Source organism: Drosophila miranda (assembly GCF_003369915.1).
Source record: "Drosophila miranda strain MSH22 chromosome Y unlocalized genomic scaffold, D.miranda_PacBio2.1 Contig_Y1_pilon, whole genome shotgun sequence".
Classification (NCBI taxonomy): domain Eukaryota; kingdom Metazoa; phylum Arthropoda; class Insecta; order Diptera; family Drosophilidae; genus Drosophila; species Drosophila miranda.
In genome coordinates, this window is record NW_022881603.1 from 10,664,115 (window position 1) to 10,691,726 (window position 27,612).

The window sequence follows — 27,612 nt, forward strand, 5'->3', positions numbered from 1 at the left end:
TCGTTATGGAGCACTTATCCCATGTCGTGCCATTTTGGATTCTGCATCACAGGCAAACTTTGTAACATCTAGACTTGCTGATCAGTTGCACATCTCTGGAATCGGAGATTCCATTCTACCTTCGAGCAAGTCTGTACATATAGTTGTACAATCCCAGGACGCAAGCTATCGAGCTTTCTTCGCTGCAATTGTCACCAACTCAATTGCGGAAATGCAGCCTAACTTCGGCGTAGACGCAAAGGATTGGCCAATGCCGAGTAATCTAAAACTAGCTGATCCTAATTTCTCCAAGCCCCAACGTATCGATCTGTTGATAGGTTCTGGTTTGTTCTTCGATTTAATGTGCGTCGGACAGATTCGACTATCAGCCCAATTGCCAACATTGCAGGAGACTAAACTTGGTTGGATAGTATCAGGAAGCATTGATAGCTCGGAGAATAAGCGTGCAGCTTTAGCCGCTTTTGAAAATTCCTCGTGCATCTCTATTGACGATTTTCGACCCACAACGCTGGAGTACCAAAACTTAGAGCAGCATTGCAGGAAGCAGCTGCTCGAGTGCCAGGTGAAAGTGGAAAAACTGCGATCGGAGAATCAGGAACTGCAGCGCGAACTTTTCCATATATTAAAAACCTACATATCCACGCTAAATGAAATTCAACTTTCAACAATTTCTACATTGCCAAATTTCCTGCCATTCTATGCAATTACAGAGGTTCCCGATGATCAAGACGTAATCACGACAAGCCGCCTTCGTAAAGAAGCGCCGATTGCTGCGTTCGACGATCATCCCAGCGTAGCCGCCAGCTGCGCCCAAGCAAGCATCTTCAAGAGGGCCGTTGGAAAAATAGCGGTTCTGCCCCTTCAGGATGGATCTGTTGAAAGCCTTTGCCTTCCAACGGGGGGTGAATGTTCGGAGCAGAACCCAGCCGATTAGCTGCTTGCCAAATAGCACCTAATTCTTGGCCCTCAGCCGCTTATTTTGTTTGTTACTTATGTCTATGTCACTCATTTGTTTGTTAAAGCTTTGCGCTTGCTTGCCCTGCTAAACGCTCTCTGCCAGCTCGCTCTTCGCTATCTCCGCTTTGCGTCTGCCTACCGACGTCGGCCGAGCGAAGCTGCGCTTAGCGATCGGAGCGGCAATGTAAAGGGCAGGCAAGCCACACTTGCAATTTGGATGTCACGCATTAAAGAACATATCGTAATTTTATTTCTGCGCCGAGTTTTATTTAATTCGAAATAATTAGTCGGCCGATTGGGGATAAAAAAAATTATCTCCATAGTAGTCTTAATCAGAAAGCGCGAGATCACCGGAGTGACATCCGGCTTCGGGCTGCTGCCCGACTTGAAGATCGCTCGGTTCTCCGGCTTGGTTAGTCAGTTGTTGTGCCTCGCCTGAAGCGGCTGCTTGTTCGCCTTCGCAGTAGTCCACCCGGAGCACTTTGACCGTCAAACGATAACGCGAGAAACAAAGAAACTGAGATGGGGCAATCGCTGCTGCTGTTGCTTGCCTGCCTCGTTTATGTCTGGCAGACAATTAATGCAGCCTCCGCCTGTCCGCGTGCGCCCACCCACTTGCTTCATGGTCGGCGCGCACGCGGTGACAATGGATACAAATTAATTGTGGCTGATGGACCCAATGGATATGTACCCGGGAAGACGTATAATTGTAAGTAGAGAAGGTAAAGAGTAGCCTCTGGTTTCATAATCAGCTCTGTTCGGGTCACTTAAGGCCTGCAAGCAAGAAGAGTGGAGCGATAAGAGCCCAGAGTTCAGAGCAGATGTTTTTCATCTTTTAATTTCGATTCACGTTCCACTTGATACGAAATGGTGGTAGATACGAGATTAATAGAAAAGTGTGTACTTTATTTTTAACATGGCAATATGAAATTAGGTAGATTTCAATTACTACTAAAAAATCAATATAATAGACTTGAACTACATTAAGGCGTAACATGATAAAAAGAAGATAACTTGATAAGAACTCGTCCAGGCGGTTCATGAACTTGACTGCTATGACCACTCTCCCCACGAATTAAGAGTGGTAGCAGTCTCATAAAAGCCTTTGTACAGAATGATAAACAAATCGTCTATGTAAACAAATCGGCGCACTCGCTATACAATTTCACTAAATGGCATTGAGTGCTCTACAAAATGGTTCACAAATTTAAAAAAAACTAAAACTAAGAAATTATGTTTTGTCACGTTATGGCTTAAGATGTACTGTTTTGAGGTGTTTCTCGAGAAATAGAGGCGCTTGAAGGATTTACCACACTCGGAGCATGTAAACGCGTATACAGCATGTACACTCTGGGCATGTTTCTTGTAGCGCGCTTCGTTGGGGAAAATCTCCTCACAGCACTCGCAAAAGTACACAGTTGGATTAATCTTTGGCAGAAAGTGAAACAGGAACATGTAGTGTTCAACGCTGTACGAAATGGTCGCCATCCTAAAGAACCTCTGATCGATCTGATACGCATACCACGAGTTAATTAAGTTGAGAATGCGTTTTATCTCGTTCGTGGTCAAGTGTCAGTCAATCTCCCTGTTTACCTCTTCGGTGAATGAGTTCAACTGCTCGGTTAGGCGTTGGTGTACTCCAATGGTCTTTGTTTTCCTGTAACTCCAGATTGTATCGTACGTATGATAGATTATGCTAAACTTGGCCGCTGTTTTACGAAAGTTTTCCGACTGCTCAAAGGGCAGTTTATCCTCAAAGCAGGAATCTTTTAATACAAGCAACTGAAAATAATTTGTTACTTAATCGAGTACGATGCGATTTTTAAGACCTATTGCTTACCCCAACCGTCTTCAGCAGCCTAAGGTCGTCTTGCAGAGCCTCCATTTCAGGCTTGACACCAATTTGAAGTTTAGGAAACTCCTTCTGTGGGCTTCCCATTTTTGTGGCCTTTTTCTGTGATTAAAAAGGGTTTAGATTACGCCTGGAATGTATTTATTGAAGGAGGCTGTCTAAATCCAACTTTGATGTTTTCAAATCACTCCTGATATACTCTATAACGCTCGCCGACAAACTGAAGTTCATGGAGCATCTATTGTGCTCTAATTTGGATCGTTTTGCATCGCCTTTCTCATTGGAGGAACTAGTTTCTTCAAAACTGTCTTTTGTACGTTTCTTGGCTTTTGCAGGACTTTCAACTGCTCCTGAACGAAGAATTCGTGAGCTTTCAGGAGATGTGTTTTCTCTTGTCATAGAAGACCTTGTCATGGGTTTCTTAGCCTGAATTGGGCTACTGGAGATGACCGTTAGCGAAGATCTGCGCTCTGGACGCTTTGGGGGCTGATCCACTGTATTATTTGTGGCATTCAACTCTGATGGTTGTTGACTGGCAACACTTGAGCTAATTATATTTTCCCAAAACGCTCGTCTACGTGAGACAAAGTGGAGGGGCGATCTGCAAAGGCGGGGCACGCTTTAAATGTTCCGGCTCTAGCTCGTCGGCTTTGGGGTGGTGGTTCTTGCTCGTGCCGATCGTCTCCACTTTTCAACGTTATCACACGACAATTTTAACGATTTTCTTGTTTTCCCAAGAATTGAGCGTGCTGCGACGATACAGTGCTAGAAAACTATCGGTAGAACGATCAAAAAGATAAAAAAAAGGCTTCGAAAAGGATTGGGAAGAGAGGGGAGGAGGAGAGGAGAGAGCGAGAGAGAGAGAGAGAGAGAGAGAGAGAAAAAGAGGGTGAAGGGATGAGAGGAAAAGGAGGAGTGAAAAAGGAGAGAAAAAGGGAGGAGATATCGGTTGCTATCCCACGGATGTCAGTGTGGTAGCCCATTTTGCCCACCCAACCTATGACCATCTTCCTCGAAACTGGAAGTTTCAGACGGCCCCTTCAGCTAGATCGCGGCTACACGCACGCCGGCACAGAGTTCACTCTACCTTATCTTTATCTGAATTTCATTATATATTTGTTCGAGAAACGGTTAAAGCTAATATAATCGGAGATGGCATAATTTTCTAATGCTACGTCTTTATATCTAATATATGTACATGTTGTTCAGGCCAGCCGTAACCAATTTCCGCGCACTGTGCCAACTCCGTGCGCCCCGGTCCCAACTCGCTCTCGCGCGCTCGGAGGGGCGCTCGGATCCACAATCCACGATCCACACGGCGCTCACGGCAGAAAAAGCACCATAAGGCATAGAGTTAAGCAGTTACGATTTCACCCCCGCTTCAGACGGCCGATCTACCGCGCGACCGACCAACCAAATACACACACATAATTATATATATACCACTAAACATAACGGTTTTCATTTCTTATGACGGCTACCGCAATTGCGGTGTGGGAAAGTTGAGCTTCGATCCGCCCCACTACAAACATTGGTCATTCGAGCAGGATCTTCGCCTTCCCCAAAAGGAGAAGCTCACCCCAGCCAGCATCGGCGGATCGCTCCAAGTTCAAGATAAGTACTCTTCGATTGTGCCTAACAACAGTGCAGTGATTTTGTGCGAGTTTTCCATCCCAGTCCGAGTTCCCGTGGCATATGTACATACATGCATGTGTATGTATTTAGTTCTCGCTCTAGCTCCAAATTAAACCATACTTCGTTCTGCCAACGGTTGTGGCTTCCTACTTCTCCAAAGGTTTAATTTGATCCGAGCTAACTCCTGCGTTCAGCTTCCGATCCAGTGTAAATAATATTCTTACCTCTCCAGCTACCAGCTGAGCTTTAGTTGCTAACATACATACATACATATGTACATGTATGTACACATCGCAACGCAATCCAAGCGGCTGGCAACAAACATAAAGGCATATTCTTCCAATTATTTTTGTGGTTTATTCCGTGCATGCTCAACGTTCCATAGTTTGTCGGTTTTATAAGGAAATAAAATAACAAATCACTGCGCCTCCTTATTTAACTAATTATACTACCAACAAAATAACGATCCATACATACTGCACATACATATGTATGTACATATTTATCTTACATATCTATACGTACGCATTTTAAATTAGCATATTCTTGCACATCTATATAATATACATATTGTATATAAAACGGTTATCCCCCGTTTTACCCGTTGTTTGACATCTCTTCAACCCAAGCCGCGGTACATAGCACTTACAACCATACATGCATACATACAAGCAGCAGCAGCGGTGCATTCTTTTCGTTTTTCTTTTCGCTTTCGCTTCTCCACCGTTTGCCTGCGTGGTAGTTGTTGGGAGAATATTTTTCGGTGCCGCGCTTGACTGTAACGGAACGCCAAGTGACGCGCTACCCTGCATTTCGAGAGTATATTGTTTTCAACCGTAGTTCAATCATAGTATTTATATCTATATATTCCGGCCACGGTGTACTATTTCCATAATTCCATAATCGCAATAAATTCCACCAAAACCGCATATCCACGGTTTGTAGTTCTAAAAATTCCACGTCGCCTTTTCCGCTCACCTACCTTTGCGACTCTACTACGCGTTATCGCAGATCCATCAGCAAAACATGCCCACTGTTGAGAAGAAATCTCGCAAGAAGTTTAAGCGGGTGAGTTCGCTGAGTTTGACCCATCCACCCAGCTCCAACGGCTCAGCCACTACGCCCACATCTTCCCGTCCGGCCCCAGCTGAGCGAGGTCCGACCACGTCCAGGGCTCACGCACCACATGCCTTCGAGGATTTGTTGCTCCCCTCGGGAGTCCCTCGCACGGCTCCTAGCACTATGGCCGCCAGTTCCGCACAGTCTAAGTTTGCCTTGGCCGCAAGCAGACTGACCCGCTTCGACCAGAAGCTCAGCGCTCCAGATGCTAGCACACCAACCCGCTCGCTCTCCCAAGTCCATCGAGAACAACTCCGAAGCCTGTGGGCAAAGGTGGACGCGGAGCTCGCGGCCTGTTCGGTGACAATGGCGGAAGAGGATCCAGAGGGTGTAGCTTATGTCCAAGAGATGTACGATGACTGCTACGCGGTCTACGCGCAATGCCTGGCCGAACTGAACGATCAGCTCGAGCCCCCGACTGTCCCTCACACGCCGCAACTGGCCGTTCAAGTGCCGACTTCCGGCGGTTGCCGCCTCCCTCCATGTGACACTGAAGTTTTCAGTGGGGACTACCAGCAGTGGCCCACGTTCCGAGACCTGTTCACCGCCATCTACATAGAAAACCCAAGGTTGGCTCCAGTGGAAAAACTGTTCCACCTCAACAAAAAGACCAGCGGTGAAGCCCACGACATAGTGGCACAGGCTCCACTTACGAACGAGGTTTTCGCGTCCGCATGGCACGCCCTCCGTGAGCGTTTCCAAAACAAGAGGCTGATACTCAAGGCCCAGCTGAAGATCCTTTTCAGTCTGCCCCAAATCCGTACCGAGTCAGCAGCAGCGCTAAAAGAGCTCCAGAGGGCCGTCCACAAGTGCCTCACGACACTCACCCATTCCGAGGTCTCCACAGACAGCGTTTTCGCTGACGGAGTTTTAGTGTACCTCATTTCCGCTAAGCTGCAAAAAACGACCTTAGAGCTTTGGGAGCAATCCGTGACGCACAAGTCCGAAATTCCCACCTGGCACGCCATGGACAAGTTCCTGGCGGAGCGGTACCTGTCTCTCGAAGTGACCGAGGACGACCATCCAGGCATGGAGACTCAGGCCCACTCCAGGGCGAGCATACGCACTGCAGACAATTCGAGAAGCAATCCGTTTCGGTCTCAAGGAAGTCCCTATCCTAGGAGTGACCACTCGTTCGAGACCACAGTCAATCAAACGAGGAGCACGTGTGATCTCTGCTCCAAAGAGTATCATCCAATCCGGTTATGCCCTTACTTCCTTCAAATGCCCGCTGGCGCTCGCTCCGACTACATTAAGCAAAAGCAGCTTTGTTTGAACTGCTTTGCAAGGGGCCACCAGATACGAGCATGCCAAAGCGCCCACAATTGCATAATTTGTGGAGACCGGCACCATACGCTTCTGCACCGTAGCAATCCAGCAAACTCCAGCGAGGCGATTTCCACAACGGCACAAAATTCCTCAGCGTGGCCCGAGCTACATCTACGAGTACCAAGCGTACAAAATCCAAGTTCGACCGAAGCCCATCCAAACGTTCAGTCATATTTCGCATCCGGTACGAGTGCTGTCCTCCTAGGCACGGCCATGGTTAATATTTGCCACCTGGGAAAAACTTTCCACGCCCGCGCTCTGATCGACTCTGGCTCAGAGGCAACGTTCATTACAGAACGTCTTGTGGACATGATCAAATTGCCATTCCAACGTATCCAGGCACAGGTCTCCGGCCTAAATAATGCCGTATCCGCTCAGTCAAAGAAGCTCTGCAGTTTTTCCATCCGTTCTCCGACTAAGCCGGGCTTACAACTAAATGCCACAGCCTACGTTATTCCGGAATTGGCCGCGAATATTCCATCGCATCCGATCTCGCAAGGGTTCTTGAGAGACCTGCCGAACCTCTCATGGGCGGATCCGACCTTCTATGAGAGTTCACAAATATATATCCTGATTGGAGCGGATATCCTTCCGTCCATTCAGTTAAGTGGCTCACTGACCAACATCTGTGGCTCTCTCCTCGGGCAGGAGACCATTTTCGGCTGGGTACTCACAGGTCCAGTGCCTCAGGTAATGAATCAAATCTCATCGTTCTCGAGTCAAATTTCCAGACGACCTATCACACTGGTAGAAGACTCGGGGTCTTTTTACGACAGCAATTTCCTTCCAGCTCCCTCCGCAGAAGTTCTCGAACGGTCTCCTGACCGACGGAAATATTTCCAAAATATGCACTGTATGAAAGCTCTACGCTCCGGTCCGAATTCAAGCCTGAACTCGAAGGTGAATCCGTCCTTAGATCAACATAGCCTCACCAGACTATGTAACCGGGCGGCAATTTCCAATGTCTTAAATGTGCCTCTCACCCGTTCCAAGATCGTTACTAATGTGTCTTCGACGCCTTTATTTCAATTTATTTCTCCGCACCCAGATATGGCCCCACGTCCCCGCGCCAACCGCACCAGGGAGAACCGACGTTTCCGAATCTGCCAAGGAGTCCATCCGCTACGGACCTACCACCAATTTCTTCTCCTGAGCCCCGAAGAGAAACTCCGAGCTGTCCTTATCAACCAGTATTGCGGGAACTGCCTGGCTCACCAACACTCCGGCAAAAACAACCACACGCTACTCTACGTACCCACGTCTCGTCGTCCGGCCCGCTCAGCCTCGGGAGCATCGTCGCCATCTAAATCGAACCATGCAAAACGCCGCCCTCGTCGTCCAGCCCGCTCAGCCGCGACTGTACCGTCGCCATCTACATCGGCTCACGACGAACGACACACTCGTCTCCCCGCGAGCCGCCCCGTCGTAGGAACCACGGCGCCATCCACAGATTCCTCAAGAGCAACCCCCGTTTTGCGCATCCTCACGCCTATCCGACCGTGGAGCGACACTGAGTCGACGTCCTTGTCAAGTCCAGAGCACACCGGGGCGTACGCCCAGCCATAGGCCACCCCATTATACTTTGCAATCCTGCAAGGGGGGGGGGGGGAGGATGTTCAGGCCAGCCGTAAAAAATTTCCGCGCACTGTGCCAACTCCGTGCACCCCGGTCCCAACTCGCTCTCGCGCGCTCGGAGGGGCGCTCGGATCCACAATCCACGATCCACACGGCGCTCACGGCAGAAAAAGCACCATAAGGCATAGTGTTAAGCAGTTACGATTTCACCCCCGCTTCTACCGCGCGACCGTCCAACCAAATACACACACATAATTATATATCACTAAACATAACGGTTTTCATTTCTTATGACGGCTACCGCAATTGCGGTGTGGGAGAGTTGAGCTTCGATCCGCCCCACTACAAACACATGCATATAGTGACATATCCATAATTCCCCACATCCCATACACATTATGTTTATGTACAATTCATCCACCCCATCCACACAAGTAACAGGACCCCCCACTCAAGAATCAATAACTGTTTCTTCCCATACTCCAAGCTAGAGCCCCCCATAATATAAACAATGGACCACATTGTTTCATCAACATTAGAATCACGCCACTTTCGAGAAATCGATTCTTTAGAATCACGCCACTCATGAGGACCAATCAAAGCTAGACATAAAACCAAGGAGTATCACATTCCTAGCTCCGTCATGTAATGCAACACCGATCGCCAGCAGCAGAGCGAGAAAGAATGAAATTGTTTTCTTGATTCTAGCTATATAAATTATACGATCTGGTTGAGATTTTACACTCTAGAACATATAGTCATCCTCTACGATTCTGCGTTTTTGGTTTTATCGTATCTTTAAAAATGTGGATGCCACAGATTTTCGTCCTTTGTGGGGGCGGAAGTGGGCGGGGCGAAGTTTTGAAATATTTTTGTAGCAGTGACATATCACAGAAGTCTGGATCCAAAACATCGTTGCTCTAGCTCTTATAGTCTTTGAGCACTAGGCGCTGAAGGGGACGGACAGACGGACGGACGGACAGACGGACAGACGGACGGACAGACGGACAGACAGACATGGCTCAATCGACTCGGCTATTGATGCTGATCAAGAATATATATACTTTATGGGGTCGGAAACGATTCCTTCTGGACGTTACACACATCCACTCTTACCACAAATCTAATATACCCCAATACTCATTTTGAGTATCGGGTATAAAAACTTACAAGTGAACGCTCTGTCTCTCTCTAACACACAGGTTTCATGGTCTGTTTTGCCAATTGCAAAATATGAGTTCAAGGATCTCAGAACCTATAAGAGCCATATCAACCAAATTTGGTATCCACACTCCTGTGATATCGGACCTTGACCGTTTCGTGTCCAAATTTCGCCACACCCCCTTCCGCCCCGCAAAGAACGAAAATCTGGGGCATCCACAAATCTCAGAGACTATTAAAGCTAGAGTAACCAAATTTGGTATCCGCACTTCTGTTAGATCTCACTATAAAACGTATATCTCAGAATTTCGCCCCACCCCCTTCCGCCCCCACAAAGGACGAAAATCTGTTGCATCCACAATATTGCAAAACGCAAAATCATAGATAATGACCATATCTATCAGATTGCTGAATCTGGATCAGATCGGATCATTTTTGTAGCCAAAAGCAAGAAATCAATTTGCAGTGGCTAGGCAGCGCCCGACGTCACGCTCAGACTGATTTCTGTCTCTCTCGCACGCACTCTTTGTCGTGTCGTTTAATATTCGCGGCGTCTGCCGGAGGAGAGCCATACTGACTAAGTATCGGGTATAAATGTAGAGTTGCGGTCTCGGCAGCAACTCACAACGTTCCCCCTCGTTTTCTTTTCTGAGAGATTAGGATCGGGCGCAACTACCAGAATCAAACGAAAGGCGCAGGATTGTACTCACGCAGTCATGCTCCTCCATCGGCGAAGGATCGATCTCCCTGCGACTCTGAAATAGAACATTATCCTTCCTTTCGTTTACATTATTATTTTTCGCAACCTTTGACTTTCCTCATACGGAGTTAGTCCTAGAACCATTAAATTTCTGTTTTTCCTTTTCTTCTCGGTACTTCTTAGGTTTCTCACAATTTCCTCTATCTATTTTCCATACTTTATATAAATTCTTAATACGAACGGGCCATACTAATAATTAAAGCTAAATATTAGGAACTTCATTGGTCTGTTTTGGAACTGATAATTGGGAAACTGGCATCTGGTCTCCAAAAAAAACGTAACTATTAATTTTAATTATTCAGGGCATCTCTCGGGCCATAATTTTTCCTCACCACCGGCTTTAATGCGCCATTTCTAACCACGGACCGAGATCTTTTTATATGTCGACGAAACTCTATTAATACAGGTCTCTATGGAAGCGGGAACGGTATATTGAGTTTTCTTTCGGTATTTCTATCAATGTTTATAAATATTTTAAATGTGGCACGGCTCGTACGCGCCTTGTTTTGTCGGCACACATCCTTCGTCGGGCGACTTGTGCGCCGGCTGGGGTCGGGGAGCGGCCAACGGGACGAGAATCTCAGCCCACGAGCAGTGGGCGCAGTGGATCGCTCGTTGATGCGGCACGTGGAATCTACGGGCCCCTCGGCGGATCCAGGATAAATGATGAATCAGAGTGCTGACGCCTGCGATTTCCAGGCGGGTCGAAGAACTCCACTTTGCGCCACTCTTTGGTGCCGCAAACGTGGGGGTGCCTTGCGGCGCCTTAGCACGGGTCGCGCTAGGCTGGGGCGCGCAAGGCGGCGTCTTTCCGAAGAGCTGGTCCGCAATTTCTGAAGGAAATATTTTTCTGCGCAAAAATACGAGTTACCTCTATTACATATTCGTCCGGAGAATGAGGATCGACATTTATCTTACCGCAGTGGCAGCGGAATCCGTGGATGTTCACAGATTAATCCAGCCTCTGGCGTTCCTCTGGGTTGGAACGCCCACAGAAGAGGTTGTTCCAGCAGAAACGGCTACACTTATACACCTTCCGGCACTGTACACACTTTTTACTTTAGGTAGTGTAATTCGGCGCGGATGGCAAACTTTTCACTGTTTAAACGAGGTGGAACGTTGTGAGTTGCTGCGGACACCGCAACTCTACAGTTATACCCGATACTAAGTCAGTATGGCTCTCTCCGGCAGACGCCGCTAATATTGAACGACACGACAAAGAGTGCGTGCGAGAGAGACAGAAAATCAGTCTGAGCGTGACGTCGGGCGCTGCGTAGCCAGTGCAAATTGATTTGTTCCTTTTGGGTATAAAAATGATCCGATCTGATCCAGATTCAGCAGTCTGATAGATATGGTCATTATCTATGATTCTGCGTTTTTAGTTTTCTCGAATCTGCAATATTGTGGATGCAACAGATTTTCGTCCTTTGTGGGGGCGGAAGGGGGTGGGGCGAAATTCTGAGATATACGTTTTATAGTGAGATCTAACAGAAGTACGGATACCAAATTTGGTTACTCTAGCTTTAATAGTCTCTGAGATTTGTGGATGCCCCAGATTTTCGTCCTTTGCGGGGCGGAAGGGGGTGTGGCGAAATTTGGACACGAAACGGTCAAGGTCCGATATCACAGGAGTGTGGATACCAAATTTGGTTGCTATGGCTCTTATAGGTTCTGAGATCCTTGAACTCATATTTTGCAATTGGCAAAGCCGACCATGAAACCTGTGTGTTAGAGAGAGACAGAGCGAGAAAGAATGAAATTGTTTTCTTGATTCTGGCTATAATAATTATACGATCTTGTTCAGATTTTGCACTCTAGAAGATATAGTCATCTTCTACGATTCTGCGTTTTTAGTTTTATACTATCTTTAAAAATGTAGATGCCACAGATTTTCGTTCTTTGTGAGGGCGGAAATGGGCGGGGCGAAGTTTTGAAATATTTTTGTAGCAGTGACATATCACAGAAGTCTGGATACAAAACATCGTTGCTCTAGCTCTTATAATCTTTGAGCACTAGGCGCTGAAGGGGACGGACGGACGGACGGACGGACGGACGGACAGACGGACGGACGGACGGACAGACGGACAGACAGACAGGGCTCAATCGACTCGGCTATTGATGCTGATCAAGAATATATATACTTTATGGGGTCGGAAACGATTCCTTCTGGACGTTACACACATCCACTTTTACCACAAATCTAATATACCCCAATACTCATTTTGAGTATCGGGTATAAAAACACGTCTTGTTGGCTTGATTGTCGCACAGGAAAAGATCGAAGCCGGAAACTTGATCTGGCCGCTTGTCATTTGCATGCACTCTTGCATGGGGAGGTTACGCCCTCTAGGTTGTCAAAATTGAGCAACCCTGACCTCGGCTGACTTCTACACTTGTCCGTTCTGCGGTCAGCTGTCCAGGCAGCTGATCAGCAATGCGCCTTCCAACACATACTGAGTCTATTCATGACCCCTACAAAGCCCCCCACCAGATCAGACTAGGGGTGGTTACATCTCCTAGGCTGATACCACATGAAGCGACTTATCACTGTCGTATGTCCTTTGCGTGGTAGTTACCCAGCAGGCGTCCTTGCAAATCTTCCAATTCGTAGTAGGAATTTCCTATCTTTCTGCGGACACGGGCTTTCACAAAGGCAGGCCCAAATTTGGCGTTGTAGCCGGACTGAAAACAACTTTGTTTAAAATTTCTCCTAAACACTTCTTGGCCTACTGCAAACGCTACTTCGCTGGACCGTAAGTTGTATCGCTTCTCGTTCAGATTGTGACTTCGTTGCATTTGCTTTCCAGCGCTTTGGCGTACTATTTCAAGGGAATCTTGCTTATCGAACACCAACGATCGATCCTCTAGCTTGTTAAATTTTCTCAATAACGAATATGTCGAACCACTTTTAATCATGTGTTGACCGAAAGCCATATAATACGGAGTCGTTCCTACGCTGGCATGTCTTGCCGATCTCAACGCACACGCTATTCTGTTTAAGCAGTCGTCCCAGTTCTTCTGGTCGGGTCGTATGTACGCCCGGATACCAGCAATCACAGAACGGTTCACCCGTTCGGAGGCGTTCGCCTGAGGTGAATGGACTGCCGTCAGGGTGTGCGTTACCTTGAACTGAGTCAAGAGTTTTCGGAAGGTTTCAGATCGAAACAGCGATCCATTATCGGATACGATAGTTTCGGGTACACCAAATGTCATGAACAACTCTCCATCTAGGTACTTGACCACCACATCTGCGCTAATTTTCTTCACCGGTTTCACAAATACGTATTTTGAGAAATGATCGAGCACAATGAAAATGCCAATATTCCCGCTTCTGGACCGGGGATAGGGACCCAAAAAATAAACGAATAGCCTTTGGAAAAACCGGTGGGTTTCTGGTGCTTTCCCCAACGGAAATCGGAGAATGCGATTCGGAGCCTTAGTCGTTTTACACACGTCGCAGGAGTTGATATAAGCCTTGACATCCGAAACCAAACCTGGCCAAAAGTAGTGACGCCCTAGGCGTTCGATCGTTTTGTGGATTCCTCCGTGAGCAGCTAGCGACCTATTATGAGCTCGACTTAGGATATCCGGAACCAAACTCTTTGGTACCCAGAGCTTCCAGGCATACTCGTCGTGGATTTGCTCTCCAGACAGGTGCTCGGCACGACGGAATACGAAGACGCCGTCAGTTTTCAAATCAGGCAGCTTATCCCTGTTGGTTTCTACTCGGCTAACTAACTCGGTATACTCGGGTGACTTGAATTCTGTCGATTCAAGATCAACCAGCGATCCTTCGGGTGATTCCAAAGCGGCCACCATCTCTTCATTAACCCGCGACAAGGCATCAGGAACCACGTTCTGTGTGCCTTTTCGATGCTCAATTTTAAAACGGTATCTTTGCAATCCTAGTGCCCATCGGGCTAGCCGAGAACTGAGGTCGGTATTAGACATGAGCCATTTTAAGGACGCGTGATCCGTTATCACGGTGAATTCGTGTCCTTCCACGTACGCTCTGAAATTCTTCAGCGATACTATGGCGGCTAAACATTCTTGCTCGGTTACGGTATAATTTCGTTGAGCTTTGTTTAGTTTTTTCGAGACATAAGCGATTGGACATTCGTCCCCTTCATCCGACAGCTGCACCAGAACTCCCCCTACTCCTGTTTTGCTAGCATCACAGTGGATGTAAAACGGTTTCGTAAAATCAGGGCTTCTCAATACCGGGGCTTCGCAAAGGCACCGCTTCAATTCATTGAAGGCTTCTATGGCTTCCTTTGGAAACACAAACTTCCTCTTGGTTGTCATGACGTCGGTCAAGGGCGAGGCGAGTGACGCAAAATTTGGTACGAACTTACGATACCACCCACACATTCCTATAAAGCTTCTCAGTCCCCTCAGATTTTTCTGTACTGGGAAGTCGGCAATGGCCTTTATCTTGTCGGGATCGGTTCGGACTCCTCCGTCTCCTATTATGTGCCCCAAATACCTCACTCGACGCATGCAGAAATGGCTTTTACCGATGTTGATAGTTAATTTCGCTCGCCTGAGTTGCTTGGCCATTTCTAATAGTACTTCCAGATGTCGCTCGAAATTCGAAGAAACTATCAACAGATCGTCTAAGTAGATGAACACTTCGTTTCGAAGGTTACAAGGAACTATTTTGTCCATTAATCGTGACATGGTACTGGTGGCGTTGCACAGCCCGAAAGGCATTGTTTTGAATTGGTAAAGGGGACGTCCAGGGACTGTAAAGGCCGTCTTATCCCGGGACTTTACGTCCAACGATACTTGCCAGTACGCATCTTTCAGATCAATACTCGAGATGAATTCTGCCTTCGGCAAACGGCTCAGGATCCCGTTAATCTGAGGCAAGGGATAAGCATCCTTTTCCGTGAAACTGTTCACTTTCCGGCAATCCAAACAGATGCGGATTTTTCCCGGCTTAGAGACCAACACTATTGGCGAGGACCAAGCGCTGTCTGATTCCTCTATTACTCCCAATTGGATCATTCGGTCTATTTCCGAGTACATGGCCTTTTCTACGGCTGGCGAAACAGGGAAATGTCTTTGTTTCACTGGCCTGGCGTTCCCTACGTCGATAACATGCGTTATCAAGTCGGTTTTTCCTAAACCTTCTTGAGCAAACGAGGCGGCGAAAGATCGATCTCCCGGCGACTCTGAAATAGAACATTATCCTTCCTTTCGTTTACATTATTATTTTTCGAAACCTTTGACTTTCCTCATACGGAGTTAGTCCTAGAACCATTAAATTTCTGTTTTTCCTTTTCTTCTCGGTACTTCTTAGGTTTCTCACAATTTCCTCTATCTATTTTCCATACTTTATATAAATTCTTAATACGAACGGGCCATACTAATAATTAAAGCTAAATATTAGGAACTTCATTGGTCTGTTTTGGAACTGATAATTGGGAAACTGGCATCTGGTCTCCAAAAAAAACGTAACTATTAATTTTAATTATTCAGGGCATCTCTCGGGCCATAATTTTTCCTCACCACCGGCTTTAATGCGCCATTTCTAACCACGGACCGAGATCTTTTTATATGTCGACGAAACTCTATTAATACAGGTCTCTATGGAAGCGGGAACGGTATATTGAGTTTTCTTTCGGTATTTCTATCAATGTTTATAAATATTTTAAATGTGGCACGGCTCGTACGCGCCTTGTTTTGTCGGCACACACTCTTCGTCGGGCGACTTGTGCGCCGGCTGGGGACGGGGAGCGGCCAACGGGACGAGAATCTCCGCCCACGAGCAGTGGGCGCAGTGGATCGCTCGTTGATGCGGCACGTGGAATCTACGGGCCCCTCGGCGGATCCAGGATAAATGATGAATGTGCTGACGCCTGCGATTTCCAGGCGGGTCGAAGAACTCCACTTTGCTGGTCACTCTTTGGTGCCGCAAACGTGGGGGTGCCTTGCGGCGCCTTAGCACGGGTCGCGCTAGGCTGGGGCGCGCAAGGCGGCGTCTTTCCGAAGAGCTGGTCCGCAATTTCCGCAGGAAATCTTTTGCTGCGCAAAAATACGAGTTACCTCTATTACATATTCGTCCGGAGAATGAGGATCGACATTTATCTTACCGCAGTGGCAGCGGAATCCGTGGGTGTTCACAGATTAATCCAGCCTCTGGCGTTCCTCTGGGTTGGAACGCCCACAGAAGAGGTTGTTCCAGCAGAAACGGCTACACTTATACACCTTCCGGCACTGTACACACTTTTTACTTTAGGTAGTGTAATTCGGCGCGGATGGCAAACTTTTCACTGTTTAAACGAGGTGGAACGTTGTGAGTTGCTGCGGACACCGCAACTCTACAGTTATACCCGATACTAAGTCAGTATGGCTCTCTCCGGCAGACGCCGCTAATATTGAACGACACGACAAAGAGTGCGTGCGAGAGAGACAGAAAATCAGTCTGAGCGTGATGTCGGGCGCTGCTTAGCCAGTGCAAATTGATTTGTTCCTTTTGGGTATAAAAATGATCCGATCTGATCCAGATTCAGCAGTCTGATAGATATGGTCATTATCTATGATTCTGCGTTTTTAGTTTTCTCGAATCTGCAATATTGTGGATGCAACAGATTTTCGTTCTTTGTGGGGGCGGAAGGGGGTGGGGCGAAATTCTGAGATATACGTTTTATAGTGAGATCTAACAGAAGTGCGGATACCAAATTTGGTTACTCTAGCTTTAATAGTCTCTGAGATTTGTGGATGCCCCAGATTTTCGTCCTTTGCGGGGGCGGAAGGGGGTGTGGCGAAATTTGGACACGAAACGGTCAAGGTCCGATATCACAGGAGTGTGGATACCAAATTTGGTTGCTATGGCTCTTATAGGTTCTGAGATCCTTGAACTCATATTTTGCAATTGGCAAAGCCGACCATGAAACCTGTGTGTTAGAGAGAGACAGAGCGAGAAAGAATGAAATTGTTTTCTTGATTCTGGCTATAATAATTATACGATCTTGTTCAGATTTTGCACTCTAGAAGATATAGTCATCTTCTACGATTCTGCGTTTTTAGTTTTATACTATCTTTAAAAATGTAGATGCCACAGATTTTCGTTCTTTGTGAGGGCGGAAATGGGCGGGGCGAAGTTTTGAAATATTTTTGTAGCAGTGACATATCACAGAAGGCTGGATACAAAACATCGTTGCTCTAGCTCTTATAGTCTTTGAGCACTAGGCGCTGAAGGGGAAGGACAGACGGACAGACGGACAGACAGACATGGCTCAATCGACTCGGCTATTGATGCTGATCAAGAATATATATACTTTATGAGGTCGGAAACGATTCCTTCTGGACGTTACACACATCCACTTTTACCACAAATCTAATATACCCCAATACTAATTATTTTGAGTATCGGGTATAAAAACACATCTTGTTGGCTTGATTGTCGCACAGGAAAAGATCGAAGCCGGAAACTTGATCTGGCCGCTTGTCATTTGCATGCACTTTTGCATAGGGAGGTTACGCCCTCTAGGTTGTCAAAATTGAGCAACCCTGACCTCGGCTGACTTCTACACTTGTCCGTTCTGCGGTCAGCTGTCCAGGCAGCTGATCAGCAAGGCGCCTTCCAGCACATACTGAGTCGATTCATGACCCCTACAGCTGACATTTTCATCTTCTGTTTTATATTGATGGGTGGCAGAATATCAACCCGCTCTATATTCACGGTTGAACTTCTAGCTACAGGCTGATGGGAGATGTTTCTGTCTGTCTGAACAGCTGGCCTACTGGGGCATGGACGAATGGATGGTTTTATCGTCGTAGACACCACATAAGGCTGTTCCGAATCAAAATTGGTATGGTTCGTAGATTCCAAGACAGCTGGAAGTTCATTTACTGAACTGTTTTTCAATAGAGAAGACATTTTTATACCCGATACTCAAAATGAGTATTGGGGTATATTAGATTTGTGGTAAAAGTGGATGTGTGTAACGTCCAGAAGGAATCGTTTCCGACCCCATAAAGTATATATATTCTTGATCAGCATCAATAGCCGAGTCAATTGAGCCCTGTCTGTCTGTCCGTCCGTCCGTCTGTCCGTCTGTCCGTCCCCTTCAGTGCCTAGTGCTCAAAGACTATAAGAGCTAGAGCAACGATGTTTTGTATCCAGACTTCTGTGATATGTCACTGCTACAAAAATATTTCAAAACTTCGCCCCGCCCACTTCCGCCCCCACAAGGACGAAAATCTGTGACATCCACAATTTTAAAGATATGAGAAAACCAAAAACGTAGAATTGTAGAGAATGACCATATCTTTAAGACTGCGGAATCTGAATTGGATCGTATTATTATTATAGCCAGCATCAAGAAAACAATTTCATTTTTTCTCGCCCTGTCTCTCTCTAACACACACGTAGCATAGGCGGCTTTGCTTAGAGTAAAACATTAGCGCCTAGATCTCAGAGACTACAAAAGCTAGAGCAACCAAATTTGGTATCCACACTCCTAATATATCGGACCGAAACGAGTTTGTTTCAAAATTTCGCCACACCCCCTTCCGCCCACGCAAAGGACGAAAATCTGGGGCATCCACAAATCTCAGAGACTATTAAGGCTAGAGTAACCAAAATTGGTATCCGCACTCCTGTTAGATCTTACTATAAAACGTGTATCTCAAAATTTCGCCCCACCCCCTTCCGCCCACACAAAGGACGAAAATCTGTTGGTGGTTTTTCCACTCTCCCCGGCTTGCGGGCTCGACGGAAACCTTTCGAGCTGAGGGCCTCTATCTCCTTCTCGGTGTAGTTTACTTTGCAGTACGTTTTCTTGACGTGTGTTTCTGTTATGATAGGTTCTGCCTGGATTTTCCTGTCCGCACGGCAATGTACTGACTGGACAGTTTGGGAGCTGGGAGAAATGTCGCCCTCATCTTCAAGCAACATGGCTTCCACTTCTGCTAGAATATTTCTTGCGGCACATTTTTCCCCAATATCTACCGGTACAAAAGTATTTACCATTTAAAGTAAGTTAATGAACCTTTCTTCTGTCCGAGAATCCGGAGGAGTTTTTGAATACGACTGTTCGTGGCTGACATTATTCAGTCCATCGACATCCACATCGAATGCTGCCAGGGCATTCATTATTTCTAAATTATTTACCAGGCACTCGGATGATCCTGGTTCCCCATCTGCATCTTCCATTTCGCCTGCCAATCCCGAGTCGCCGCTGCTGCAGCTGTTTGCATGCGACTGTACATCATCTTCTGAGCTCTCCAAGGACATCAGTTCCTCGACTCTGTAAACATTCTGCTCCTTTGTGAATTGCAACACGTCGCTGTGGGCCCACTGAAGGTGTCTCATGAACTCCGGCAGATGAGTGAAAATGTCTTTGCAGAAATGGCAGAACATGGCGACCAGTTGTCCTTGGGCGAAACAACAACGTCCCCACATTTTTCAAAGTTCACATGTCCATCGCCCAGGATATCAAGAAACGAGGACATTTTTATAACAACACGAAGACTGAACAACAAAACGCGAACTCATAAATCGAATGTTCAACAGCTGCTAATTCTCGTATCCAGTGTGACCGACCCTCAGAAATACACCAAAATATATCGTCTCATATATATTCCTCCCCTAGCTGCAGATGACACTATCGAGTGAAGTAGAGCGAATTTTAAATTTTTTTCAGTACTCCTGCTCGGTTCGCGCACGCACTCAAAGGTGCAACATTTCACCCACTTCACCATTACTGCAGAGCCTCAAACTGGCGCCAGACGCCCCCACGTGGCCAGTCCTCGACGCGTAGGCCGGTTCCAGATATTTAGTGATTCGCTAACCCAATTCAATGATCGATGTGTGAACACCGTCTCGGAGGCGGATGACTTGCCCAAGACGGAAGTCCAGGTGATGTGGGTAGCTCCGGAGTCCGGATCTGGCTGCGGAGCACTCTCCGCCATGGTTTACGAGGGTCCGCGTGCGTGGTATGCAGATGACGGCAAACTGTCAGCGGTAATCTGTCAGCGCAAACCCGATGCTGCCACGGCTCAGAACTTCTGAGTCAGAAGGAATGTTGCGCCTGCGACGAGGCCAAGTACAGCGTTAGTTGAATAGGAAGTGGTTGCGGTCCTCAAGGTAACTATAATCAATTGTACTGGTCCCTTTGCAGTTTGTCTTCGAGGGCATCTGGTCGAATGAGACGCATCCGAAGGACTATCCATTTGCCATCTGGTTGACCCACTTTTCGGACGTGATTGGGGCCTCGCACGAGTCCAACTTCTCATTTTGGGGCGAGAATCACATTGCGACTGCCGGTTTTCGCTCATTGGCCGAATGGGGATCGCCAGCAGCTCTGTCAGCAGCAGTCGGTCTGTCCGTCCCCTTCAGCGCCTAGTGCTCAAAGACTATAAGAGCTAGAGCAACGATGTTTTGGATCCAGACTTCTGTGATATGTCACTGCTACAAAAATATTTCAAAACTTCGCCCCGCCCACTTCCGCCCCCACAAGGACGAAAATCTGTGACATCCACAATTTTAAAGATATGAGAAAACCAAAAACGTAGAATTGTAGAGAATGACCATATCTTTAAGACTGCGGAATCTGAATTGGATCGTATTATTATTATAGCCAGCATCAAGAAAACAATTTCGTATTTTCTCGCCCTGTCTCTCTCTAACACACACGTAGCATAGGCGGCTTTGCTTAGAGTAAAACATTAGCGCCTAGATCTCAGAGACTACAAAAGCTAGAGCAACCAAATTTGGTATCCACACTCCTAATATATCGGACCGAGACGAGTTTGTTTCAAAATTTCGCCACACCCCCTTCCGCCCCCGCAAAGGACGAAAATCTGGGGCATCCACAAATCTCAGAGACTATTAAGGCTAGAGTAACCAAATTTGGTATCCGCACTCCTGTTAGATCTTACTATAAAACGTGTATCTCAAAATTTCGCCCCACCCCCTTCCGCCCACACAAAGGACGAAAATCTGTTGCATCCACAATATTGCACATTCGAGAAAACTAAAAACGCAGAATCATAGATAATGACCATATCTATCAGATTGCTGAATCTGGATCAGATCAGATCATTTTTATAGCCAATAGGAACAAATCAATTTGCAGTGGCTACGCATCGCCCGACGTCACGCTCAGACTGATTTTCTGTCTCTCACGCACTCTTTGTCGTGTCGTTTAACATTAGCGGCGTCTGCCGGAGGAGAGCCATACTGACTTAGTATCGGGTATAACCGTAGAGTTGCGGTGTCCGCAGCAACTCACAACGTTCCCCCTCGTTTTTGATTGTTGTGGTGGACCAGAAATGTTAGAGCTAAGAGAGTTATTGAATTTCGATCGCAGTTTGTTAAGCCTGGGACTTATCATATAAGTCTTTGCCTCGTTTTTAGCCAATGGTTCACGCAGACTAGCAGGAACCGAGGTGATAGAAGTGCTATTTGTAGTACTATTTCGATTTTCCAAAGCGGACAGGACCGATTTCTCCTTAACTACAGATTTGGTTGTAGACGAGGTTAACGCTGGCCTAATCAAACTAACATAAGCTAAAGTTTTTGTCCTGCTCAAATGGTTGATAAATGCTGGCTTCATTTCACTAGACTGGATCGCTTGAGTTAACATAACGCGGTTTTCTTTAGACTCAAATTTGTCACGTGGCAATTTTGTAGCTACAGCAGTGATTTGATATGGCAATTCCTGCCTAATGCTGGTGCCTTTTAAAGGCAGACGCCTGTCATTTAGATTCATAACGACTGGCTTTGACACATCATTTCAAGGGAGCACATGATACGCTTTTTTACGCTGCTTAGGCGCTGTTTGATCGCCTCCCTTTTGCGGGAGTGTCTGGTAATGTTGTAGCTCTTAAGGTCGCAGATGCTCGGTGGTTTTTCCACTCTCCCCGGCTTGCGGGCTCGACGGAAACCTTTCGAGCTGTGGGCCTCTATCTCCTTCTCGGTGTAGTTTACTTTGCAGTACGTTTTCTTGACGGGTGTTTCTGTTATGATAGGTTCTGCCTGGATTTTCCTCTCCGCACGGCAATGTACTGACTGGACAGTTTGGGAGCTGGGAGAAATGTCGCCCTCATCTTCAAGCAACATGGCTTCCACTTCAGCTAGAATATTTCTTGCGGCACATTTTTCCCCAATATCTACCGGTACAAAAGTATTTACCATTTAAAGTAAGTTAATGAACCTGTCGCACTGGACTTACCTTCTGTCCGAGAATCCGGAGGAGTTTTTGAATACGACTGTTCGTGGCTGACATTATTCAGTCCATCGACATCCACATCGAATGCTGCCAGGGCATTCATTATTTCTAAATTATTTACCAGGCACTCGGATGATCCTGGTTCCCCATCTGCATCTTCCATTTCGCCTGCCAATCCCGAGTCGCCGCTGCTGCAGCTGTTTGCCTGCGACTGTACATCATCTTCTGAGCTCTCCAAGGACATCAGTTCCTCGACTCTGTAAACATTCTGCTCCTTTGTGAATTGCAACACGTCGCTGTGGGCCCACTGAAGGTGTCTCAGGAACTCCGGCAGATGAGTTAAAATGTCTTTGCAGAAATGGCAGAACATGGCGACCATGTTGTCCTTGGGCGAAACAACAACGTCCCCACATTTTTCAAAGTTCACATGTCCATCGCCCAGGATATCAAGAAACGAGGACATTTTTATAACAACACGAAGACTGAACAACAAAACGCGAACTCATAAATCGAATGTTCAACAGCTGCTAATTCTCGTATCCAGTGTGACCGACCCTCAGAAATACACCAAAATATATCGTCTCATATATATTCCTCCCCTAGCTGCAGATGACACTATCGAGTGAAGTAGAGCGAATTTTAAATTTTTTTCAGTACTCCTGCTCGGTTCCCGCACGCACTCAAAGGTGCAACATTTCACCCACTTCACCATTACTGCAGAGCCTCAAACTGGCGCCAGACGCCCCCAAGTGGCCAGTCCTCGACGCGTAGGCCGGTTCCAGATATTTAGTGATTCGCTAACCCAATTCAATGATCGATGTGTGAACACCGTCTCGGAGGCGGATGACTTGCCCAAGACGGAAGTCCAGGTGATGTGGGTAGCTCCGGAGGCCGGATCTGGCTGCGTAGCACTCTCCGCCATGGTTTACGAGGGTCCGCGTGCGTGGTATGCAGATGACGGCAAACTGTCAGCGGTTATCTGTCAGCGCAAACCCGATGCTGCCACGGCTCAGAACTTCTGAGTCAGAAGGAATGTTGCGCCTGCGACGAGGCCAAGTACAGCGTTAGTTGAATAGGAAGTGGTTGCGGTCCTCAAGGTAACTATAATCAATTGTACTGGTCCCTTTGCAGTTTGTCTTCGAGGGCATCTGGTCGAATGAGACGCATCCGAAGGACTATCCATTTGCCATCTGGTTGACCCACTTTTCGGACGTGATTGGGGCCTCGCACGAGGCCAAATTCTCATTTTGGGGCGAGAATCACATTGCGACTGCCGGTTTTCGCTCATTGGCCGAATGGGGATCGCCAGCAGCTCTGGAGACGGAGCTTCGAGCCAACGGGCCCAAGCTGCGTACGTTGATCAAAGCCGCAGGCCTCTGGTATCCGAATGTAAACGAGAACACCTCCTCCAAGTTCCGCGTGGATCGGAAGCATCCCAAGGTGTCTATGGTGTCGATGTTTGGTCCCTCCCCGGACTGGGTCGTGGGCATCAGTGGCGTCGACCTTTGCACTGACGACTGCAGCTGGAAGGAGTCTCTGGACTTCGATTTGTATCCCTGGGATGCTGGCACTGACAGTGGGATCACTTACATGGTGAGGTCTTAGATTGCTCGGATGCCTCGTCCAATTGCCTAATGTCCATTCTGCTGTAGTCGCCCAATTCAGAAACACAGCCCCCGGTACGGATGTACCGCATCACGACAATGTACCCAGAGGATCCCCGTGCTCCTTTCTACAACCCGCAGAGCCGCGAGATGACGCCACTGGCCAAGTTGCATCTGCGCAGAGAGAAGATTGTCTCGCGTAACTGCGATAAAGAGTTCCTGCAAGCGCTCCAGCTGAAGGTGTCGGACGATGCTGAGGAGCAGGACACTCGCGGTAAGATGCATTCATATTTTATTTTAATGCTAACTCCGTCTTCTTATTCCCAGCTGAGTGCCGTGTTAACGACTATTCCACGTGGAGCCCATGCTCTGTGACCTGTGGCAAGGGCATCCGAATGCGCAGTCGGCAGTATGTCTACCCCCAGCAGGCGGAGCAGACCAAGTGCAGTCGCCAATTGGTTTCCAAGGAGATGTGTGTGGCTGCGGTGGCCGAGTGCGCCGACGGCTCATCCCCCAGCCGCGACCGAGACGAGGATGAGGGCGAGAACCTGGCCAACTCACAGTCACTGGTCAACGACAATGGCGAGGGAGCCGGTCTCTGCAAGACATCGCCCTGGAGCGTATGGTCCGAGTGTTCTGCCAGCTGCGGAATCGGAATCACCATGCAGACTCGCACCTTTGTCAACCATCTGGGTAGCATGCGCTGTCCGCACATCACCATCGTGGAGATGAACAAGTGCATGCGGCCATACTGCACCTACGAGCAAGTGGAGCTGCCCGATCCGACTTGTCCCACCACACAGTGGAGTGATTGGAGCCCGTGCTCAGCCACCTGTGGTCGCGGCGTGACCATCCGCACCCGTCTCTTGTTGCTGGAGAACGGACCCGAGAAGGAGAACTGCACGCAGCGAATGGAGCTGCATCAACAGAAGGAGTGTGTTAACCCGCAGGACTGCCACATCAATATGGAGCTGGCCAAGGACATTTGCGTTCAACAGCCGGACTCTGGTCCTTGCCGCGGCAGCTACCAGCGCTACGCCTTCAATCCGCACACCCATCGCTGCGATGCGTTCAGCTACGGCGGTTGCCGTGGAAACCGGAACAACTTCCTTACGGAGAACGACTGTCTGCACACCTGCAGCATGACAGGCTCCGCCTCGAGCACAGCTGACCAGGATGGCAATCTACCCAAAGGCTGCATCATGTCCGAGTGGGAAAATTGGTCGGCCTGTAGCGTCAGCTGCGGCGTCGGCTTATCCGAGGGCCATCGCTTTGTCATAAGCGAGCCGAAGCATGGCGGCCAGTCCTGTCCCAAGCGTTTGGTCAAACATCGTCGCTGCACTATGCCCGCCTGCTAGCCTATCTTTTGGCAAGCTAAAAAATCCTCACCAATTACTCAATGTACGTCTCCACAGAGATTCAAATAAACACAATTACAATATTTTCATCTTAAATACATATATCACACCACACAGTAACGCATGAGATACTGACGGGCCTTCCAGGGGTTGCCATTGGCGCGGTAGATGAGATGCAAGTTGAAGGCCGTCTCGTGCTGAAGTCCCAGAGTGTCCTCATACTCGGCAATCAGTGGATGATGCACGGCCAAGGCCTTTTCGTAGAACTCGACTGCGAGGTGGAGTATATTGGCCTGATGGTAGATGCATCCGATATTGTAGAAGATTTCCTGCTGGGCAGCGCACCTGCAGAAATCATCGCCAGCAGACCGGAGTTCTTTGTAGCGCTCGGCAAAGGCCACCGCTTGAGCTACGGCTGCCGACTTCCGGAGCACCTTCTTCTGCAGGGCCAACTGATTGAAGACGACGGCTATGGAGAGCGCTACCAGGGGATCCGGATTCTCGCGCAGCATGGGCACGTACACGTTGAGAGCGTACTTGAATGAACTGCAGTTGAGATGGTAGTGGCCCAGGAAGAGACGCATCTGTTGGTCGACAAGGGGCTGGCGATGCAGGAGACGCCTTATGTAGCGGCAGTACCGCATGTCCTCCCCCTTCTGGACGAGCAGGGAGAGCAGGTTCCACAAGTTTATCTGGTTCGGCTGCTTTGCGATGAGTTCAAGTAGATACGAAAACGCAATGGCGGAACCGTCATTGAAATAGCAGGCCAGTATCATAATCCTTTCAATCTCGTAATGGTAATACGTGAACCTCTTTGTGGTGACCATTGCGAAGCAGAGCTTCTCAGCGGCACTGCTCATGCCATGTGTGTGGGCCGTGCGCATCAGGTCCTGAAACAGATCGTACTCATCCTTGATGGTCAGATCGGAGGCCTCTGATGCGGCACTCTTGCCGGGATCCTAAAGATCACTCAATTGAATGGAATTCTTTCGGAATCGTACAAGTAAGTATTTTTACTTGCAGCTCCGGCTCTGTTGATCCCGTTTCCCCAGCTGCCAGACTTCGCATCTGCATAATGGCCTTTAAGCTCTCGGCGTTGTAGGTACTTCCGCCGTTGTCCGCCGCTATCATTTCCTCGCGATTTTTCAGCTTGATGGAATGTCTACTGAGCAAAACATATCCCACGTCCAGAAACTCTTCGATGCGCCCGATTTGCTTCAACATTACGCATATTTCGTAGAGCAGGCGAGCAATCAAGGGCTGACCCTCGACCTCGCCAGACTGCTCCAAGGCCTCGACGGCCTCCTCATGCCGGCCCTGCTGTTTCAGAAGTGCGGACAGCGTGAACTTGGCATCGTAGCAAACGGGGGCTAGATGGACCACTCTCTGGTAGCATTGGATGGCCTCATTGGTGCGATTTAGCTGGCGAAGACACTCCGCCTTCTGCAGCCAGACGAAGGCGGGACAGTCGAAGGTATCGCCATCGGTGATGGGACTCATAAGGGCTATGGCCTCGGCCTTTGCCTCGTTTTTAGCCAATGGTTCACGCAGACTAGCAGGAACCGAGGTGATAGAAGTGCTATTTGTAGTACTATTTCGATTTGTCAAAGCGGACAGGACCGATTTCTCCTTAACTACAGATTTGGTTGTAGACGAGGTTAACGCTGGCCTAATCAAACTAACATAAGCTAAAGTTTTTGTCCTGCTCAAATGGTTGATAAATGCTGGCTTCATTTCACTAGACTGGATCGCTTGAGTTAACATAACGCGGTTTTCTTTAGACTCAAATTTGTCACGTGGCAATTTTGTAGCTACAGCAGTGATTTGATATGGCAATTCCTGCCTAATGCTGGTGCCTTTTAAAGGCAGACGCCTGTCATTTAGATTCATAACGACTGGCTTTGACACATCATTTCAACGAAGCGCATGATACGCTTTTTTACGCTGCTTAGGCGCTGTTTGATCGCCTCCCTTTTGCGGGAGTGTCTGGTAATGTTGTAGCTCTTAAGGTCGCAGATGCTCGGTGGTTTTTCCACTCTCCCCGGCTTGCGGGCTCGACGGAAACCTTTCGAGCTGT

General features: G+C 47.9%; 4 protein-coding genes across 4 annotated transcripts; 1 reads left to right on the forward strand and 3 right to left on the reverse strand.

Annotated features, from left to right (window-relative positions):
• The first annotated feature begins 1,286 nt into the window (after window positions 1-1,286).
• Window positions 1,287-25,618, forward strand: LOC108158454 (spondin-1). Its single transcript, XM_017290740.2, is given in 6 exon segments — window positions 1,287-1,666; window positions 23,228-23,583; window positions 23,586-23,636; window positions 23,705-24,166; window positions 24,226-24,451; window positions 24,505-25,618. Coding segments are annotated over 6 exon segments (2,313 nt in total). The 5' UTR covers window positions 1,287-1,479; the 3' UTR covers window positions 25,536-25,618.
• On the reverse strand, window positions 2,530-2,916 carry LOC117191916 (protein teflon-like). Its single transcript, XM_033396666.1, has 2 exons — window positions 2,798-2,916; window positions 2,530-2,739 (listed from the first exon to the last, which is right to left on the reverse strand). The coding sequence occupies exons 1-2, from the start codon at window positions 2,894-2,896 to the stop codon at window positions 2,530-2,532; spliced, it is 309 nt and encodes a 102-aa protein (XP_033252557.1). The 5' UTR covers window positions 2,897-2,916.
• On the reverse strand, window positions 22,100-22,839 carry LOC117191915 (protein teflon-like). The gene is made up of 2 exons (XM_033396665.1): window positions 22,577-22,839; window positions 22,100-22,514 (listed from the first exon to the last, which is right to left on the reverse strand). Exons 1-2 carry the CDS (start codon window positions 22,815-22,817, stop codon window positions 22,111-22,113), a joined length of 645 nt encoding a protein of 214 aa, XP_033252556.1. The 5' UTR covers window positions 22,818-22,839; the 3' UTR covers window positions 22,100-22,110.
• LOC117191918 (general transcription factor 3C polypeptide 3-like) lies at window positions 25,586-27,463 on the reverse strand. Its single transcript, XM_033396667.1, has 2 exons — window positions 26,553-27,463; window positions 25,586-26,494 (listed from the first exon to the last, which is right to left on the reverse strand). The coding sequence occupies exons 1-2, from the start codon at window positions 27,423-27,425 to the stop codon at window positions 25,640-25,642; spliced, it is 1,728 nt and encodes a 575-aa protein (XP_033252558.1). The 5' UTR covers window positions 27,426-27,463; the 3' UTR covers window positions 25,586-25,639.
• Between the last annotated feature and the right edge of the window lie 149 nt (window positions 27,464-27,612).